Genomic DNA, 23029 nt, shown 5'->3' on the forward strand with positions numbered 1-23029 from the left:
TTAAAATGTTTGTTAGGCTAATGGACAATCTTGATGGTCCTGTGGATAAATACATATTTAATAACATAATAATGCAAACTGCAGATGCAACTCTAACTATAGAATCTTTACTGAAGCATATTAACATAGTCCCTGACACCAGGCACGAAGCTACTGATTTGATTTCTTTTTAAAGTAATTCCTATCAACAGAGATAATCAGAAGCGGTTTGCCTTTACATTGCAGGGACAGCATACTTTCACTATCTTACCTTAAGGCTAGGTCAACTCTCCTCTCTGTCATTATATAGTCTGGAGAAATCTTGTTCATCTTGACATCCCACAAAACTTCAAGCTGGAATATTACATTCATGACATTACACTGATAGGACTTGGTGAGCAGAAAGTAGTAAACATCCAAGATATATGCTAGAGAATGGAAGATAAACTCCAAGGAAGTTCAGAGACTTTCAACACTGGTGAAATTTTATGGGTCCAGTGGTCTGGGCATGCTGAAATAGATCCTCTACAGTAAGTGATAAATTGCTGCACCTTGTACCTTCCATCATGAAGAATGAAGCACAAAAGTGGTGGCCTCTTTAGAATTTGGAAGCAACATAGACCACATTGGGTATGCTGCTCTCATGCATGTACTAGGTAATCCACAGAGTTGACTATGTTGAGAGGAGCCTGGGGCAAGAAAAAGACCTGTAGCATACCTCTGCCATAATGAAAGCTGCCCTATACCTTTGGCTTTAAGATCCAGCAGCTGTAGTGACTTTTGGTAATGTCTGTGGGAAACAGAGATGCTGTATGACATCTCTGCCAATGGAAGCATCAGTATGAAGATTCCTAGTGATTTTGTAATAGACATGCAATCTTCTACCAATAACTATTCTCCAATTGAAAAGTAGCTCTTAATTTGCTATTGGACTATGGTTAAGACTGAGTGCCAGGTCACAGGACCCCAAATGACTATTGGCCCAAACTGCACATCATGAGCTAGGTATTATCTGGTTCAACACATCATAAAGCAATATGTATACAATAACATTTCATTGTTAAATGAAACCAGGACCAAGCAGGTTGAGGAAGCCTAAATACATTGCATGAGCAAGTAGCTCAGGTGTCCCTGATATCTGTTACTTCTGTTTCACCATCTGGTCCCTTCAGCTTTCACCTTTGGCTTCACGAGTGTTCTTAATGACCAAGTAATGGAGGATGAAACGGTGTGGATCTAGTTTGTAAATGGGTTGTGCAGGGCTTGGTACAAGCTGTGACAACTGTGTTTACAGGTCCACTTAAGGAGGCTGGCCCTGATATACAGTGGTAAAATGATATCCCCCAGCAGCCAGAATTTCAGCTAGTACATTTGACTGTGTACTTTGCAGGGAAGAAGAGATAACTGAGGTAATGATATATGGCATGGCCGTATGGTCACGGACTTAAAGAACAAAATTGGAAAACTGGTGACAGAATGTCTAGGACAGAGTTATGTGGATGTATCTTTCAGAATTGGTACAAAATGTGATGATATGGTATCCTATGTGAATTCCCTCTAGTGAATTCCACAGTAGAGAAGGCTCTTAGTAATCTGGACAAAGTTATGGATCTTATGGATGGCAGTCAGATTCTTGGCTAACCTGGAACTTGCTCAACAGGCCAATGTACAAAGTGATAATGGGAGCAGGGATGGAAACTGTGTATGAATTCAACTAGATGGACTTCCTCCCCTCCATGACTAACTTAACTACCACCACTGCTGAGCTCACAATTTTCCAGGGCTGAGACCCTGATACAGCACCACTCCCCAGGAAGAACAATCAGGTGGTGGCAGGTAGGTTACATTTGACTCCTTCCCACGTGAAGGAAGCTGAAATTTATCCTGATACAAATTGACAGATTTTCAGGATATGTATGTGCCTTCCCTTCCCCCTCAATACTTTTGCAAGCTCCTTCATGCATGGGTTTAACAGAATGATTTACCAATTACCAGAGTATTCTTACAACATTGCCTTTAACTGGGATACTTATCTCAATAGCAAAGAAAATACAGTTGACACAAACGTATAGCATTCACTGGTCATACCTCATGCCCAGACTCAGCTGGCTAAATGGAGTGGTGAAATGGCCTACTAATGGAGTGGTGGTTCATGTATGGTTGCCAGTTGGGAGAAGTTAGGTTAGGGTGTGTTCTACAGGATATAATATATGGCCAGTTATCTCCTCCATAGCAAGAATGCATGAGTATGGGAACAAAGAGGTTATGGTAGAAGTGGCCACTCTAGTACATCGAATAACCCATTTAAAGAATTTTTAATCTGTCCTGAAACCTTCAGATTGGTGGTTTTGGAAATCTCTGATACAAAAGGAAGAATGTTTTCACCAGGGTTCAGAGTTCTAGTTCTGTTGTATTGGAAGCCAAGAATATTCACTGGCTATTTTGGATATCTCAAGCTGCTGAACTTACAGTGACGGGCTGATAATTTTGCCAGACTATCAAGATGATTGTGGGTTGCTGCTATACAATGGGCACAAGGAGAACTACGGTTTGAATTCAGGAGATTCGATGGGGCATCTCTTTAAAAATACCTGTCCAATAATTTTGTTTATTAAACAAATGCAGTAATCTGAGAAAGACGGGAACACCAAAGACTTAGAACTTATAGAAATTAAGGTTTGGATCACCTATTAGATGAAAAACTCAATCTAGCCCAGGTGCTAAACAGAGGGTAAGAGTAAGGAAAAATGGAACTGAGTGGATGAAGAAAGCTATACTGATCAATTTTGAGCTTTCTGACCAATCAGAGAAGCATGGACTTAAACAGCTCTGTTTTATGTTCCACCTATTATGAACAACATTAGTTATGACTAATATTTTAGATTTCAATTAGAAGTAAGAATGAATTGATGCAACCTCTTGATGATGCATTAGCCGGATGCCCCTTCCCTAATAGGCACTCCATTAAACTCTCTTTAATTACCCAATTTGACTATTATCTGTTTATATATCTGCAAAAATCATGACATGGTAAACTAAGTAGCAAAATCAGCACAAAACAGTTATAAGGACCATATCTTTTTTTATGAAGATAAAGTAATATTTATACACAAAACCATGATATTAAAAGCAACACAATTTTGAAAAGAATGAAGTACATGTCTAAAGTTATCTATTGCATATAGTTGAGGCAAAAATATATATTCATGAACATCTATGTGTTATATAATCCTTGGACAACTCAATAATGCTTTAATAAGGCAGAGTATGTGGCTAGCTAAAGGAAATACCTGTCATATCTTAAAAATATCATTCAATAAAAATAATTTTCATAATAAAATGATACCACTTTAAGATATAATTTTCATAGCATAATTTTAAAATAAAACATAAAATCTTACAGTTGGATGTGAGTGAATTACTTTAAGTCAGGGAGGAAAGAAAAATGTATACTTAGAATATTTTGTTTAATGTTCATTTTTTGTAATTACTCCAAATTTAAGAGTTAATGTCTGAAGTAGTTTTACATAATTCACATTCATGTTAAAAAACTAAGGCTTTAAAGACTAACAGGAAAAATGCAAAGAAAGATAACACAACAAGCATTACCTCACAACCTCAGCACTCTCTAATGCAATTTATCAATGCAGGTGAAGATATTACTTCCATTATATCTTCATAATAAATTAAAATTTAGTACATGATTATGGACAGAAGGAGCAAATAAAACTGGCTTAAGAGTGTTATATATTAATTTTCCACCTTTAACTTCTTGGTAATGGCAATTCATGCTAAAAGTCAAATGAGATTCATTCAGATTTCTGATCATTCTTTCTCTTTTATGTACTATATTCTGGCATGTTTGAAAAAAATCAAAACTCATTCTAATTTTTAAATGATTTATGAAGCAGAGATAGTGTCCAATGACTATAGTTTGAGAACTAAAGATACAAAGAGGATTAAAATAGAGTATGAAACATTCTAACAGCCAACTTTTTAATGAGTATAATAACTTCAAGTTTAAAAATAACAATATTTAATTTTCTCACTGAGGTCCCAGCCTAAACATTCTATTAGTTAAAAAAACAAACAAAATAACCCTATAGTTTTCATCTCCTCTGTAGTAAATTCAGAATGTAACTGTAATATTTTACTGGATCTTCAATTATCCTGGATTAATCATCATTGCTGCATTAATAATTGTAAAATTTAAAAACAGAAAATTTATATAACAGCTGTTTTTCTTATTCCAGTATCTTGAGACAAGATACTCCTCAGTTGATGGTGCTCCTTTTTGCCAGGTCTTTAAGTCTAAAAAAGGACCATATGCTTCCTGCAGATTCATCAGTTATTTAATGTGCACAAATAAAAATATTGCCTAGGTCTTTCCCAGGTACACACCAAAGCTATAAATTACTTAGTATTATTCTATAGCACTCTTCCACATTTTCACATTCTAGCTTTCTTCTCAAAGAGTTGGTGTCACTTACCAGAATGGGTCCTGAGGTGTCCTGTGAGGGCGTCCCTTCTTCTGCAGGCGTAGCTACAGAAAGGACATTTGAACGGCTTCTCTCCAGAGTGTAACTTTATGTGTCTCAGAAGGTTGCCCTTCTGAGTAAAAGAAGCTCCACACTGGTTACAGTGGAAGGGGCGTTCACCTGCAGCAAGGAGCAGAAGTGGGAAAGATCAAGTAGGTTATGTGCACATGACTAATTTGCCATCCTCTGTTAACCAGAGCCAGTTCTCTATGCTAAGAAAGTTCATCTCCCCCATAAGTCTTCTAAACATTTATCTTCCTAGAATTCGCTTTGCCAGTACAGTACCAAGGTGTCAAGCATTAGGCCAAGTGGCCATTTCCCCTCTTCATATGCATTTGATAAGATTCCTGTCATTGACTCAAAAGAATAAAAACAGCATTTAGCATTGGCTGAACTAGATGCCGTCACTTTACTGTCTTACTGGTTGCTTTACATACAATATCTCAATCCTCACAATGACACTAATAATTAGGTGTTATTAATTTCAATTTACAAATAAAGAAATTATTCACTTGAGAACATATGTGATTACAGTAACAGAGCTACTAAGTACTCGAGCTGAGAACTGAACTGGTTTGTCTGACCACAAAATCTTATTCTCTTTATTTTACCGTGCTATCTCTTTAAAATTCACAGGAATTCTAGGTTGAAAGGTATCTGGAGTTTAACTCCCTCAGTTAGCTAATAAGGAAAAGGGAGCCAAAAAAGTTACAGCAAGTGAACCAGCTTACAAAGCTCACTACCACAAGAATCTCCAAATATAGCCCACGTCTACTTGATTCTCCTTGTCACTAATAGTAATACCTTAGGCAATTTCCTGAGATAACAGGGAAAACCCTAAGAAAATTATTTATCCTGACATTTCCTGTATATTCTCTTTATTTTGTGAAAATTATTTGTTTGATAGGAATCTTTTCTCCCTTTTCTATTACTGAAGTTGCTATAATATTGGTTAAGCCTCAATTATCAATTTAGTCTATTGCCATCAACTGGCCGTCACCAATGACAAACATAAAAATATGTAGGTAATGAAGCAGTAAAATTGGCAAGTAGGGTCAAACTGATAAAATTATTAAACCCGGAAGAAAATAATTTATTTTAAGTTGTCTATCTCTGAAGACGGATATGAAATAAAATATAAAGTAATGCATAAATAAATAGTAAAATGTTACATACTAAAGCTCCATGTTTAGAATAAAAGGAAAATTAAAGAAACACTTCCTTTTACATTGAATTGGACCATTTCTGTACTTAAGGCTAGATGATTATAATTCTAATAGTTTTTCAAGAAACTTACATTGAATTGTCATGTTTTATGTGTTTAATTGAAACAATATTAATGGTTAATAATAAAACCTTAGTTATTTTTTGCCCTTTGATATAATGCAAACTCAATGATTCTTTAAAGAAAGCTAGGAAGTATAAAGAAGATACACTGCAATCACTTTTTGGCAGCAGATCTGCAAATTCTGTTATATATATGTTGTAAAACCTAGAGAAAGTGAAAAATGGATAGATTAGATGTACCTAAAATTCTGTAATGCCTATTCCTTCTGGAACTTACTGATACCAAAAAAGTGTAAACGGCATGTGTGGTGGGGGGGTTAAGGTTTCTTCTTAAGAAATCTGGAGCTCTCATGAACTACATCTACAAGAGGTCCTATATTGATGTATATGGTTGAAAAAATTATCTATCAGGTTAAAGTTACCTTAAATTGTATTTTCCTTAACTAGTTTAATTTGGTAAAACCTAAAACCCCTTATATGAAGTCTTACAAAATAATCAGAGTTTTTAAATAAATCCAATTTTGGCAGATATGTTATTTTTCACACACATATACAACTTAATTTTTGATTCTTTAACAGTCTGCAAGTTTTTAAATCATCATATTCTACTGTCCACCCCTGCCATGGAATTGCATAGTAATAAAGGGAAGGACAGAAGCATTTCCTTCACAAGTTGACTTTTTAAAGAAAGAAAAAAATAGCAAATATAAATTATACTTTTCACTCCAAATATTTGATTTTACTTTTAGATCCTCTCTATGTAAGGTTTCCCAGGCAAGTAACAAATTAGAATGCAATAACTTTACAAAGGAATTAAACTAGTGAGTGTAGTGAACAAAAAAATTTGAAATCATGTTTGCCTTTAGAAAATACCCCTATAGCATGCTGACTTAGATTTTCTTTAAGCCTCCTACAATCTTTGGGTTGAAATATTTAAAAATCCCTAGTTTAGAGTAGTTAATTCATTGTTCAAAATGATGCTAATCTAAAAAAGAAAAAATAATGGGTATAAATCTTTTCTAAAAAAATTTTTAGTTTACCTAATTAAGTTTAATGAGACTAACAACAGGGTAATTTAGGTTTTAAATTTGCAACATACTCCAGATACTTTCAATTTTTTAATAAGAAATTACTTTTGAATTTACATGATCATCGTCAAATGGAGTAGAAAGAATGAAAGGTGCTCTAGGTATATCTGGAAATATTGTCCTGTTGCTACGTGTTGAAGTTGTAGTGCAGAGGCCTTTGGTAAGTAACCATGGCCAAACATAAGAACAAGGCATGATGAAAGTAACCAGTCATGCTCCTCTTTTGGTAAGAGAAAAGGGGTACTGACAATAATGCACTTTCATTTCAACCAGATAAGGCTTTGAGAAACACTGACTTGAATTACGAATAAGTCTTGATAGATGTTTCTTACTTTTGGATACTAATTCTATGGCTTTCCTCATTTTAGGCTGAAATCTGCTTAACTCCTCTTAGTGTCTTGATTATATGAAACAATAATCATTTCAACAATCCAGTTGTTTTATTATGTTCCACATTAATGTTAGTTGGAATTACAGTGAAACCCTCAATAACACTACTGTTGGAAACCAGGAGGAAAACAGGTAACTTAGGAGATTGGTTTTGGGTATACATAAATTATATTTCAAGAATTACCCAAATGTGGGAGTCATATCTGTTTAATAACAAATAAAAAGTGAATTAATTCAATTTTTGTAAAAGCCATTTCTGTAAAACATCAGCAAACCTTTTATTCGATGTCGTGGCATAATTCCTGGCCTAGACATTACAGAGACATGTATAAAATCATCTGATAAGTAAAAGGTTCAGTTAATTACTTTTTGTCTAGGCAAATGTCAGACATGGAAAAAACTCCATACTGTCCATGCAACTTTAAACAAAACATCTCAATTATTTCTTTTTAATAATTTGTTCTTTAAACTAAATGGACTGAATCAGCCTTTTGACAATCAGTTTAGACTTTGAAAAAATATTAATCATGTTCTTTATATGTAGATCAAAGCAAATTTTCAGAAAACCTCACAAATTTACTAACTGTATCAATGATATTATAAAGTAATCTAAGTTGAAAAAATTAAATAAGTTATTGTGTTTGTAATCATTAACCTTTCCACTGGTGGGCACAACAATCTTGACTAACAATTCTGGATCCAGAAGAACAATTAAGATATGGTCATGGTATTTTTCATGTGCATTCTCAATCTGTTGTATATTTTTTTAAACACAGTCTACCAATCTTCTGGTTATTTTTAGTTATTAACTGAATGATGTTATACATTATTTTTATTATGGAATAAATTATATTTTGATAGTTTACTTTTATAAACACATATTTCTAGATATGTGCTTAAATATTTAGTTGAAATGTAAATGATAGGTACATCAAATTGCTTTGGTGAATCAAAGACACAGGGCGCTCCTATGTTGGATGGGACAACCACCTACAAATATGCAAAATCTCAAAGAACCTGTTGAGAGAGCCTTGGAGCAAGAGAATGGCTCCATAAGGCTGCAATGTACAAAGTATGGTGCTGAAAACGTAGTTTCAGAGATGGGAGTACTCTACCCCACAGAGGGGCAAAATTAAGGATATGTTTATAATGTTCCCATCGATTAGTGTTCATGCATGAATTGATTTGCTATCCCTACTTATTTACTTCTCTCTATATTCCCAGTGAAGAGTGCCTGGAGTATCCGATGACAATATTACCCGATTTCTTACTAAAGTAGGAATACCAAAGAAATAACATCAAGCCATTTATAAGACACTGGAATTGGCACTTCAGTAGCGTATGAAATGAAAGAGAAGAAGAAATGAATTAGATCTAATACTTCATGCTGTTGTAATGAATTTGGTGGTTGTGCATCTTTTTTCACTATTATTTTCATATTAGATATTCTACAAGATAAAAACACTAAAAAAATGTTTCCCAAAGGCTTTATAAGGATTTAAGACGGTGTCTTTTATATTAGCTATAAATAATTGGTAAGAGTAGGAAATTCTAAAATGAAGACGGTACGTGGTGTTAAGGGAAAATAACATTTGGTTAATGACTTGATTCTGACTACATTTTTCTCAATCTAGTTTAAATTAAAGAAACACAAGTAAACCTTCAATTCTCCAATAGCATTTAAGTGGAGTTGCAAAAAAAATGTCAGGACCCACTCAGATGTATAAACAGGGTCATCATAAATACATGTTAAAATGTCTAATTTAAAGATGTCATATCCACAATTTTAAAGTCAACAAAGCATGGTAGGTATCTCAAGTTCTTCCATGAATAGCTATTAGCTTTAACAACAATCTTTCAGATTTGAAGAAAGTGTAATAGTTGGTAAAATATTCCAATAAACGTTGATTAGCAAAAAAAGTTCATAGTGTTTCAAGTGTACTTTAAATGATTGTTTTAGTTCATACTCCTTGGGCTTACACTCCTAGGACTTGTGGAAATCTATATAACTATTTCTAAACATTTTTCATGTCAAATATATTTTCAGAATTAAAATAATTCAACTCTACCACTATAGTCCATAGCAAATGGACAGTAGAGTAGGTATATAATTATTATTGTATTTACACACTAACAATCCTCATGAATATTACCTCATGTAGATACAGTGAAACATTAATTAACCTAAATTTTCAAGAAAGGATACTCTAGTTCATTGAAATTTCTTAACTTAGAACATAAAAGGTTTATTAAAAAATCTTCAAAAATTGTTTTTAGAATATTACTCAGTTTTAAAATTAGCACTATATGCAATTTAAGCAAAAAGTCATTAGACTGATTTTGCTTAGTTTGTATTTTAATAGAAGTTACACGTTTGAATTAGTGTTATCTTCCTCAATATAATCACTCTGACACAATGAATATATTACAGCTTTGTGGAACTTGCTTTTCAGAACTGTAGTTAGAATTACTTCATAAGCATAGATGAAAAGTAGATTATTTAATAGTCGTTTCCCTTTTGTCTCATCAAATAGATACCAAGCTTGATCTTTTATCCTTTCCTATTCTTAAAAATTAAAGAAAAAATTGTACTCATATTTTAAAAATATGACACTGTTTAAAAAGGAAATTAAAAAAAATAAGCAAAATGTAACTGACCTTATGGTTGGAATAAGTATACATGTTCTAAAGCAGATGATTTTGATTATAACACTAATTTTAATGTGTAACTTCTCACTGTAATTTTTAAAATATTAGCCTAGGTCATACGTGATAATAAATTGTTAGTATATTGATATACCAAGGCTAGTGTATTTGAACAAAACCAGTCTGGGAATCAGAAAACCTTGGTTCCAGCCTTAGTAATGCCCTTACCTACATAAGGGATAATAGACAAATCACTTGACTGTTTCTTAAAGTATAAAATGAGAGGTTTGGACTAAAAAAGACTTCAATATACCTTATATCTTTCCTGTTTTAAGCACCTAATTACTAAACTGATTGTTTAGAAATAAAACTATAAAACAAATTTCTTTATTGTGATTTCTCTTCCAAAAGAATATATTTTAAAACTGAGATTAGTTATTAATATTTTGCTACTTTGCATTGTGAAAGCTACCATTACCTTTAAACTAATTTTTATAAGAGCTTGAAACTTTCTTTTAAAAATCAACAATCCTCCTATCTTACCACGATCTCATTTCTGTCATTTTTGTTGTTTTTTTTTAATTTTGGCAAAGGATTTTGAGAGATTTAAATAAGGCTTCTCATTCGCTTGGTTTTCATGAAGGAGTTTCCACCTCCTAAATGTCTAAAAGTACAAATTAAATTAATCTGGGGGCTTTTTCCTAACTCTATTCCATGATTACACATTTCCACCTGCATGCCCGCCACCCTTTTTCATCTTCAACCCCACATGTCTCCTTGCAGAAATTATAGCCAAAAATTACAGGAAGGTAATAACATCCCTGAACTACAAAAACTACCTGCCTACTACCAAGACCTGTGCTAAGCAAAGACTGATTAGAAATTCTATTCCAAAGAGTTAACTTGATAAAGTGAAAATGATTCACCCCTATATAAATGCATGACTGCCACTTTGTAGTATAAACTCTTAGCTACTAAACTATATTACCTGCCCCTGGGTATGGTAAAATAAGTATAGAAATACAAAAAGATTAAGTTACACAATGAAATTCTCCTATACCTTGTGAACCCTTATCATATTATTGCTATATTAAGAACTGTGGAAACTGAATCCCAAACTTCTTTTCTGATATGTTATTCAGATTTGAAGGCTGGAAGTCAAGACCCAGGCTACTCTCTGTTTTTCTGCAATCCAATACTAGCAGAATTCTGAAAAGGTAGTTTCACCATTGCCACCCCTGAATAAAAAGGAAAGAGAATAGATGTCAGGTAATATCAACATCAGATGTCACAGGCAGTCATCAGGTTATTCTTTCAGCTGCTTACCAGTGTGACTCCTTTTATGTACCATAAGCACATTGGGCCCAATGCAAACCATGCCACAGACGTCACATTTCAGTTTACCATTCGGAAGCCGGATTCCTCCCTCGCCTTGAAGCTCCTGGACTTTCCTGTTGTCAGCCACCTCGCTGCTCTCAATTAGGGGTTCTTCTAGGCTGCTACCCTCATCATGGCCCCTGATCTCGTCTTCGTGGCTCAGGGGTTTCCTGTCACACTCTTCATCACTCTGCATTTCTACCTTTACTGAATTTGCTGTAATTTCAAAAGAAAAAAAATTTTAAGTACATACTATGTGTTCTCACCTACATCTCTTTCACACCCATTGCTATTCTACTAAATGGGTGAAAGGGATATATTAAGTAGAATATAGTTCATCACCAAATGCCATGTTAATACATAGTGTACTCTGTGATATTTTAGTGAAAAGGCATGAAAGGATGACTCCAGAAAGCTCTAGGTAAACAGAATGACCCTGTATTTCTGTACACATTTATTTCTTTAACTCAAGTAATTACTTTTTAAGCAAGTCTTTAAATAATTCTGTGTTTGAGTTTGTCACTAAGGCTACTATAGCTAAAATAGGATTATGGAAGACAAGATTAAATATTGCTTAACTCACTGAGGTACGCCTCCTCTTAATTTAACAATCAGGATATATACTTTATATTGTCTATTTCACATCTGAGTACTTGTGTAAACCTGCTTCTGAACAGAGCAAGAGAAACAACTCAGGATCTTAATCTAGCAAATGTCTTTGACATATGAAGGCACACTGTCAACGGCGTATGTTCTAAAATCAGACTAAACACATATATCCAGTTAAGAGCCATATAAATGTAGGGCAGGGTGCACAGACTTCACATGCTCTTAAGTTATTCTGCTTTTTTTTCCCCTATATAAAGAAATTCTCTATGGAACATATTAGTCTGCAAATCAAACTATTCTAACTCCAATCTGTGCAGACCAAACATCAGCTAATGACAGGAATGGCATAGCATGCAAGTACACACTTGCGACTGTTAAGAAATTTAATGCCTTTTGTTTGCTGTTTTTGGATCATCCCACAGAAAAGTTGGAATTTTGTTAGCACAGCCCTCATTCTGGATTGCTGACAGAGTCTTTTCACAAAGCAGGAGCAAGCTTTAACTGAATATCAGTATTTTATCCAGTAATCTTGAAAATTTCTTAAGAAATCATATCAAAGTTACTGAGCAAAACAAGTTATTTGGTACTACTTGAATAGAGGAAATATTTTCATAAAAAGGAAGTAAGTTCTTTTCACTGCCATTGTTTTCTTAGAGAAACCACACATTCAGTGATTTGTCATTAGTACTTATCACTAGAGAGAGGGCTTTAAAATGGCTCTTCCCCTGCTCCTATCTTGAGCTAGAGGGAGTGCAGTTCAAGAGTACTAGCAGTACAATCTTGAACTAATTATTTAATCTCCAAATCTTACATCTTTGGTTTGTAAATTGGAGATGAATTCAGATTACTGAATAAAGTTTGAGTAGGATAGTTTATCTGTTCACAGTGATGATCTTAGACACCTTAAAGAACGTAAATTCACTATGTCGTCTCTAAAATGTGGATGATAATGGTACCCCTTTCCTAGGGTTCATGGGAGCATTAAATAAGTAAATACAGGAAATGTGCTTATCTATTATTTTTCTCTGGACATACAGTGCTCTATATCATAAGGTTTTTGTGACAACCAATTAACTTTTGGTTTGTAAACTACTCTAAGATCTACAAAGGGTTATACATTCTTCCTGGACCCATCTCTAATACAGTAGATACTACATTGAGTTTCACCCTATTAATGAATCTGTACTGCCTTACTGATTATGGAGAACATAGGGACAACTTTTTACCCATTTTTATATCCCCAGCATGCTCAAGAACTTGGTGGTATATAGGAGATGTTCAAGCAGTATTCACTGAGATGCTTTACTAAGTTGATTAAGAATTTTATTGCTTTAAGCTTGTTTTGTATGTCTAAAGAAGCCATGGACATAATAAAGAAGAATCAAACGACATAAAAGATAAAAAATAAAAATTAATGGTCAGGCGCAGTGGCTCACGCCTGTAATCCTAGCACTGTTGGAAGCCGAGGCTGGAGGCCAGGAGTTTGAGACCAACCTGAGCAAGAGCGAGAAGCCTATCTATACAAAAAAGCAGAAAAATTAGCCGGCATGTTGGTATATGCCTGTAGTTCCAGCTATTCGGGAGGCTGAGGCAGGAGAATTGCTTGAGCCCAGGAGTTTGAGGTTGCAGTGAGCTATGATGACACCACTGCACTCTAGCCGGGGAAATAGAGTGAGACTCTGTCTCAAAAAAACAAACAAAAAAAAGTCCTTTTCTACCTAACGCTCACAATCTCTCAGTCCCTATCTCAAAAGCAACCATACTATTTCAAATTCCAAAGCATTTCTAAATCCATTTTATAAATGTAATATAATTTGTTCATTCAGACCCTATTGCTAGAAATTGAAGATTATTTCTTGTTTGCTGCTGTTACAGACATTATTTTATAATACATAGAACTGTCAATCGGATATGTTAATACTGGTATTTTATCAGTTTTAATATGCATTTTTAAATTATGAATGCAATTCTTTATTTTTTCTGAGACTTGTTTATCAAAGTTGTTTGCCCATTTTTCTAATAGGTTATTGATATTTTCTCACTGAATTTAAATGAACTTTATATACTAAGGAACTTATAGCACTGTGTTTTGCAAATAGTTTCATTTATCTTTTTAATCAAGGGTATTTTTTGGCATACATGCTAATTTCACATGTTAAAAGTTTTCAGTTTGCAATTATGGCTTCTGGGTTCTATATCTTGCTTCAATAGGTTTTCCATACTGCAAGAAATTCTTCCATGATATTTTTTCTGATAAGGAAGACTTTTCTAATCAAAGCAAAATGATATTGGTTGCCCTATATAATTCCATATTTCATTCATAATTATCATTTAAAATAAAAATTAAGAAAAATGAAAAGCATAATTTTATACTATATGACTTTACACCAATCTGTCAACAAATTTTTCCACATGTTGATTTCAAGCAATATACTAAAGACAAGAAGCTTCACAGCAATGCTATCATTTATATTCCTGAGTTAGCCAATATTTGATAAGATATACTTAATGAGCATAAAGTCTATTGGAATTCCATTTCAGGAACTGAAGAAATAAATACCTAAAAGTGTAGTTTTTGAGTCTAAAACTATGGGCCTCGTAAATTTAAAGATAGCACAGAATTAAAAAGAATATGACTGACATTACAATATTATCATTTCTCTCTAGTGAGATTATTATAATAGGGACATTAAAACATAGTATCAACCAACCATTGATAAAAATGTCATTTTTAAAAAGCAGTAGATATAAGAAATGTAGTTAGGATTTTGTATCCACAGAAGAATATGCATGAAATAAATACAGAAAAAAATAAAGTTTTGCTAAAATGGAAATAGACAAGAAATGGTAACACTATGGTAATCTTTTCTCTAACAATATTATACTCTAAGGAATTATGGTGTTTATCATGTATGAATGTACACCCTTTTCTGTACTGATATAGTAAATCAAAGTGCTACTCCTTCTAATATACACGTCATAGATTAGATTTTGCATAGGTGCCTATGTACAAAGAAAATCTCACAGTAATTAATTTTTAATCCATCTCACTAAAATTAAGTTGAAATTCTAGAAAAAACAATTAGAGTATTATTTAAATCTTAATTATTAAATAGAAAAGTTTTTTTCAAACTCTCCCATGATTTATTTTTACAATTTAAGATGTTTCCAATTAACATGGAATACCTAACATTTTAAAAAATCAAAACCCTAATTTCATTTATATATGAAATGGGAAATAAAATGTACAATGTTGTTACATACACTTGTAGACTCTATACTTATAGAACCCATCCACTTGAACCAATAAGAAATAAAGACAACACTGAATTCTCTGTAAAAATCACTGAATCAGAATATATTAAGTACTTACTACTTGCCTAATATTTTGCTAAAGATGACAGTGAAGGTTTAAGGCTAAACGCAAAAGAATATTAATTTAAATAAGAAATCCATATTAACAGTATAGTATATACTCTGAAATAAGCCATGAAAGAGTTCATGAGTAAGAGTACAGAAAATGTTTTACTAACATACATAATTTGGTTATATAATAAATTTTATATGCATGAAATATATTATGAAATATATTCACTTAATTTTGAATTGTCAAATTAAGAGAATAAATTCTATCTTCATCATTAGAATTTGGTTTTCATAAATAATCCTATAATTTTTAAATTTCAAGTTCTGTAAATACATAGTAACCAGAACTTAAAATATCAATATTAAAACATTTTTGGATATGTACATCAAATTTTCTACAACTTAAAACTTTATTCTTAGTATGACCTGATTTTATTAATCCACAAGCAGTTTAGTCAAGTTTCCTAGCCAGGAAAACATTAATAATGCAGATGCATTATGATTTATTTGTTCTATTTAAAAGGATATAATATTTGTTGATCTTAGAGAGTAGAAAACAAGTTTCCTAGATTAATTTCTATCAAATTGTGACTTCTGTTTAGTTTCCCATTATATTTTTTTTAAATTTTAATTTTTAAAGGAAGTAAATACTATGGGAATTAAAGAATATTTGTTTCACAGTGTTGAATAAATGATAGCTAAAATACCATTCTTTATTCACCAAATAGTAAAAGAAGAGACCTTTCAGGTTGATGTATAAGTAGACTTTTATACACTTGGTTTCTGTTTTGTGAGAATTTAAAGAGGACACTTAAGGGATTTTATAACTTATAAGCATCAATTTCTCCCAGACTATGCAGATATTTGAAATGGTGTTATACACACTAATTGAATCAATATGTCTACCTGTTGCAGTTGCTTCTGCACTAATATAACTCTTTCATTTAAACTTACGAAACAGAAACACCAAATGTGATTAAATCTGTGTTAATAGCTCAGTAGGTGTATAACATGATGTGTCAGAAAAATAAATTACCTTCAAAACTCTAATATAAAGCCCAATTATTTACTAAGAATTTACCAACAGTCTACACAATTATCACAACAAAAGTTATTTTAAGGTATATGCAATCTCATTTTTAATATCCTCAACAAAATGTCACATAATATAAAACCTTTGTTCCTTTTAACTGTAGATAAATAAATGGGTAAGTCTTTCAAAACTGTTCCCTCACAACATCCTTAAAGTATCCACTTTATAAGCAGTTGGACAAGTCCAGACATTGGTGTCACTGGACTGCAGCTGAGCCACTTCTGGGTAGCATTCTAGTCTGTACATCACATCACCTCATTTTTCTCCCCAATATAGCTAGATTGTGAATTTCTTAAACCCACCGGGAGTAAATCCAGATCAAGAAAGTACTGATTTCTGACATACTGTTATTTTTCCAAGAATAGTGTAGTAAAAGTTACTCTGCAATTGAAGGCAGGCAACCAGGGTCTCTATCTCCTGTTCTGCCTTGACTAGTTGTGGGCCCTTGAGAAATCTGTTTATACTGATTCAGCCACTTGTATCATCTAAGATATGGGGGAAAATAACACTTTTATAACTTTTTCAATAACACTTGATATTCCTGAAAACAGCAGGCTAGAATAAAGTAATCTCTTACAGACTAAGGATTTAGAATGCTTTTAATAATAGTAGTAATAATGACAGAAAAAATAATAAACACAGTTTTTACACTTATAAAATACATATTCTGTCTCATTTGATACTCGAAATGACTGCATTATAGGTAGGGCAGCCCCAGATGAACAGTGAAGCATGGGTTGTTAAGTGACTTTTCAAAGAACACAAAGTTAGTAAATGTGAGCCTGTTATCAGCTCAAGATCTTCTGCCTCTTAGCCTACCCAATTTTTATGACATGATACTCCAATTAAACAAGTAAACAGCATTAGTATTATATTTAGGACAAAAATCAGTCATGGGCAAATAGATCTTTCAATAGCTATAAAACTATGTCCATCATTTGAAGACAGTTGGAATTCAAGTCCAGAATGGTCAGATAAAAATACTTATAAACCAAACTATTGAATCAATACTTTCTATCCAAACTGGGATGCATGTCTAACTCAAAACAACTACCTCCTAATTTTTAAATTTGTTTTGGTCTTACGGCAAACTTAGGGTAGGTCCAAATATGACAGCTAGTTGCTGAAGAATTTGTTGATGTTCAATCTTTTCCCTCCTCCTCTCTACTTTTTACATTAGTTTCTATATTCTTTGTCATGTTATAACTTATCAGTGATAGGAAAAGACAGTAATTTGAGGGATAAATCAATATTATCAATTTTATTCTCTAAACCAACAGTTAAGGATAGCATTTCAGGGATTCCTTTGTGGTCAAGTTTTGACAGTCTTATGTCAATTATTGATATAAAGATAAATCACACTTGTGAGTGGTTCATATAGCATTTCATTTACATTTAAATGAATCTTTCACAACAAAAACAAAGACCAAAAAAGTCTCCTTCCTACTTTCTCGGGAAAAAAAAAAAATAAAGGAGGGCAAAACATCTAACTCCCCGATGATCTCTCACAACGCATGAAACCTTATGTAGCACGCATATCATCAAAACACACACCTTTATTACCCAGCACAGTGACACCATTGTAGCCCAAGGATGAAGTTTCTATTTTTTTTGGTAGACAACTAGTTCATGAGAACTGTACAATGTTAGAAAATGAATTGAGCTTAAATAGAAATGCCACAGGCAAATAGCAATCTATGCCTTTATCCATCCTTTAAATGAAAGATTTCATTTGCCAAATCCTAAAGATACAATATCTGCCATGTATTGAATATCCATATCTGTTTTTGCACTTTCTTGGGCAATACAACTACTTTAACATCCCCATAACCTCTCACTTGGAACAATTTCAATAGCTAGCTAACTGGTCTCTTCAATCTTTTGCCACATCCTACTCCCTCAATTCATCCTATATTCAGTTGTTAGATTAATCTTTCAAATGAACAGCTTGTGTTACTCTCCTAAACCTTTTCAATGATTGCCCACTGCCTACCAATTAAATGCAAAGGTACTGCTGTGGAATTCAAGGATGTCCACAGCATGGTCCCATCATATCCTCACTTTTCTTGGAATACATCCTATATATCTCTATTTACTATTTTTCCTGGCTCCTGTTATTATTTTCTGGAATTCTTCCCCTATTTCTATCAAAATTAGCACACAATTCAAGGCTCACTTATTTCCTACCTTTCTCATGGATGTTTTCTGAGCACAAAATTCTTCTCCCATAACATTTCTATCACCTCACGTTATAGTGCTTTCATTAGTATATTTACCTTAACTCTACACTGCCTATAGTGCAAGGTCCTTGAAAGGAAATACTCTATCCACGGTTGTCAAACCATCCTATCCTTACATACACTAGGCACCCAATATGTGTTTTTGAACTGTTGTTGCTGATTTACATATTATACTTCTGGTTTTAGGTTACTGAGACTTTGCATAAATTAACTGCAGGTGACGAATAAATATAACAATACAGAGTTAGGTTTTAAACACAAATCATCAACATCACATTAATTAAAGGACCACTATGTGACAGGAAAGACTTTAGGTGCATGGTATGTATCAACTGATTTAATCACAACAGCCACTCTGTGAAGTATGTAATTTTATTCTCATTTTACAAATGAGGAAACTGAAGCTCAAAATAGGTGAAGTAGCAGCCAAATCATACAGTTTATTCAGAGTCAGAGCTGAGATTGGAACCCAGATCTCATGACCAAATTTTTGCTATTTCCTCTATGTCACCAATAGCAAAACAACTACTAGTAATTGGTAAAGAAATAAAGGGATGTCAATATGTTAAAGATAACTTTGAATCACTGTGTACCATTTGATCCGTTTTTCACTCCAGATCTAATACAGGTGTAGTAGTTTGCCAGTTTTGAGTAAAGAGAAATTTGTCTGAGAGCCTGTTTTGGAAGAAGACCAGTTTACACTGCCAAATTTTCTGAGCATGGATTTTATTTCATATAAGAGCAATCTACTTTGAACTGGTGTTTGGCAACCATCTGCTTAACATAAGCGTGGGAGGCTTGTGAAGCAAATTACATTGTGAAATTATCTCTTTAATAAGGGGAGTACAAAATTCTTAACCTAACTTCTGTAAGAAGGAAAATCATAACTATAAAATCCAGCCGAGTGGGCATGTTCCCAAAGGGACCCACAACATAGGATTGCCAGAGGTCACTAAGGACGCTCAAACTAGGTCAGAAGACAGTGCTGCCTGCACACTAAAGAGAAGATAAGGAGTGGGGCTGGGTTTCCATCACTGGGCAACGGCAACCGAGGGAGGAACCAAAGCAGTGCGACTCACTTCAGCATTACTGGGTCTCAGAAGTGAAGCGACAGCAGAACCCAACAGCTTTCCATACCCTGGGTTCAAATATCCTTGGGTCACCCACATCGAGATTAAGGCTACAGAAGTTCTTTCCCTGGTGTCTTCCATAAACACTTCACTATTTGTCTAAGTCAAATAAACAGCCCATATTTGGCCCTGAGATGCAGGGATTGATCACTTAGAAATGTATAAGCAATACCTGACATAACAAGTAGTGACAAAGAGAAAACTTGTGATGATTAAGGGGAATTAATCTGGATAATCGCCAAGCAAATTTTAACAAATCAGTGCCACATATTTATTCCCCACAATGTAGCAGCAACAATTCTTTTTCAATGCTCACACCTAGTTTTCTACTCCTAATGAATGAAACTAAAGAAACTTAAATAGGCATATAGAAATGCATATATTAAAAGGTAAAACATAATAACAAAAGATATATGTGGTATTCTTAAATAATGGATATGCTAGATTAAAATACCTATTTAAATGTTTAACATGTGTGAATGTTAAGAAGTCATTTAATATCTCCCTTCTTCCTATTATATAAAAGTGAGGACAATATCTTCTACATAAAAATCTTAAGACTGGGAAAACATGCAATCACTCAGAGCAAGCAATAGCCCTGTGGTTAAGAGCATGGGATCTAGATCCAGTACCTTAGAGTTTAAAGCCAAGTTCTTTCATTTTATCATCATGTGATCTTAAAAAACCTGTCTGGATTTTCTTGTCTATAAAATCAATGACAATACTTGCCTCCTAGAGCCCTTCTCAATATTAAATATAATTATAATATACAACATGTGTAGAGCTATTTTGCTTCTTAATAGATCTATATGAAAGCATTTTATAAACCTACAAGAAACACACATAACTCTAGAGGTATGTTTACTACATAGAAGTACAGGGAAGACACAGAAGGCTTCATGAAGGAAGTGGCATTTAAGATATTAATAGTACTTCCAGGTTGCATATAATTTACATAAGAAGAAAAGACAGTACTCAAGATAAGGGATAAGCACGAAGAGAGTAAAACAGCACGAGGACATGTTGGGTTCAAGTCACACCATTTTTTCAGCAATGCATACATTCAATGGGTAACATATAAATAGAATATATTCTAAAATCAAAGAGGGTTTAAAATAGTGTAAAACACAAGACAACTAATGCTTGAATGGCAGTAATTTCAAAAGACAAGTGCTTATTAGCAGACTTGTGTTGCAACAACCAAAATATGAAGGATGGTACTCTTAAGAAATCTTTCAAAACTATTCACTGAGCATCTGCTCTGTACCAGGTACCACGATGCAGCAGGGAACAAGACAGATATGGTCCCTGCTTTCATGGTAGGGGTGAAACGAATGCACATCTATCTATTTTTTTCTTTTATATATGGGCAACCAGGCATTGTAAAATATTGTAATGAGAAATACAAAGACTCAGAAGTACCCCCTGGCCTCAGAATATGCAAATAATATAAAATCTCAGTGCAAAATGTAGAGCTTAAATAACCAAGAAATAAAGATCACTAATTCAAAAACATAACTTCTGATTGTAAGTAGTTATTTCAAGCATTTCGTCTACTTGTGAACTGAAGTTTTGATTATTCATTGAGTTGTCTGTCTCCATTTCTAAATCACTCTTTAGTCAGCTTTCTAAAGCTTATAACTAAAGTATACGAAACATATTTATGTGATGACATAGATCTATGTACTATAGAAAGCAAAGTAGGCAGACATGTCTCATATAGTTAAAGGGCATATAAATAGCTTTCTTTTAAAGTCTATAAACATATATTACCTTTCTCAGATGTAAGAGAGTTCCTTATCCATTTAAAAAATAATTGTTTTAAAATACTTGACGTTTTTCTGGTTAGATAACAAATAGACTCACATTTATACAAACTGGATTTTATTCCTCCTATTAATTTGTGATTTAGCATTGAAGATCACGTCTACACCACCTAGAATTGCACGGGTTACCTTCTAAGATGTTTAGCTTCCTAATCTGTGAAATGAAGGTGATGCTACTTATTTGTGCAGGTAAAATAATTAACGGCCTACCTGCCTGAGGCTAAGGCTCTTGAGGATCCTTCAGACTGTGGTACCTATGAGTTCAGGATACAACCAGACTATGCTTCAAGTTTTATATAAATAACAATTTGTGTAATTGGTATAATAATTATTAGTCACTTAGTATCACAATATAAATTTATTTATATAAAATCTGTTCCTAGGTTTGGGGTTTGGATAAAGATCTAACCTTTAGATCATATATTTAAAACTTCTGGCTTAGAAACAGCATACCTAATTCTATGTCTTAACATGTTTCTTAAGGTCATAGGTAAGAGCATGTTTAAGTGTGAATGTACATTATAGATATGCATAATATATATACTGGGAACCTCATTGGTATATGTGCAGGATGCTCTTCATTAAACAATAAACGTTAGCTACTTAAGCAGAAGATAGTCAAATGTGATTAATGTGCCATCCTCATGTGTTTCCTTCAGTTGAATGTTGGCTGACATCCAGGAGAAGGAAAAAAAAACAAAAAACACAACATACATAAAACTTTAGAAAAGTATTTCAACCTTCACAAAAAGCAAAAAGTCCTTGACTCGAATAATGTTATGAAGACTCCTTTGAATGTTTCCTTTTTTCTACTCTGTCCCTGTCAGGATGTGAACCCTGCCATTATGTATGGCTTGCGGCTGTTTGCAAGTTTCCTTCCCATCTGGGACTAAGAGGCAAATTGTAGGTTTCCAAGGCGGGGAATGGTGTTACAGTAGGGATCACCTCAGCACTTCACATGGATTGCACCAAGCCCAGTGATACTAGCTACCTTGCTCCCTGTGACAACCCAGCCACCAGGTTTTGTATTTTTAGTTACTGAAAATATATAAGGTGTTAATTTCAGATGCCTAGAGTCTTTCTTTGCTTGAAGACCATCAACACATGAACAATCACTAAAAGCCATTTTAATCCTTTTCTTCCTTCAAAATGAATGTAATTATTTTAGGAGCACAAGAATTCCCAAATCTACCTTTTTGTCACTCTCATCTTACAAAGCCCACTGTCTTCTTTCACATTCCTAGTAGGTTGCCTTTTTTCAAGGCAGCACATGCTTACTAAAAGCACCTCTCATTCTGTGGAAGCTGTCAGCAATTACTGCAATGAACTTTAAATCTTTTTCTTCTAACTACTGTAGTATTCTAGAAATAATGACCCAACTTCTCACTGCTTTAAAATGTCAAGCTGACCACTCAAAAATTCAAGCTATGTTTCTCCAGGAAGGTCTAAATGATAAGACA

General features: G+C 33.6%; 1 protein-coding gene across 1 annotated transcript in view; it reads right to left on the reverse strand.

Moving 5' to 3' along the window:
* IKZF2 (IKAROS family zinc finger 2 (Helios)) overlaps positions 1 to 23029 on the reverse strand; it is a 164907-nt gene that overhangs the window by 41278 nt on the left and 100600 nt on the right. Inside the window, exons 5-6 of the mRNA XM_012650239.1 lie at positions 11333 to 11521; positions 4470 to 4637 (exon numbers count right to left, since the gene is read on the reverse strand). Coding sequence (XP_012505693.1) covers positions 4470 to 4637; positions 11333 to 11521 — 357 coding nt within the window. The remainder of the gene's footprint in view (positions 1 to 4469; positions 4638 to 11332; positions 11522 to 23029) is intronic.

This window comes from Propithecus coquereli, unplaced genomic scaffold (genome assembly GCF_000956105.1).
Source record: "Propithecus coquereli isolate 6110/MARCELLA unplaced genomic scaffold, Pcoq_1.0 Scaffold315, whole genome shotgun sequence".
NCBI lineage: Eukaryota > Metazoa > Chordata > Mammalia > Primates > Indriidae > Propithecus > Propithecus coquereli.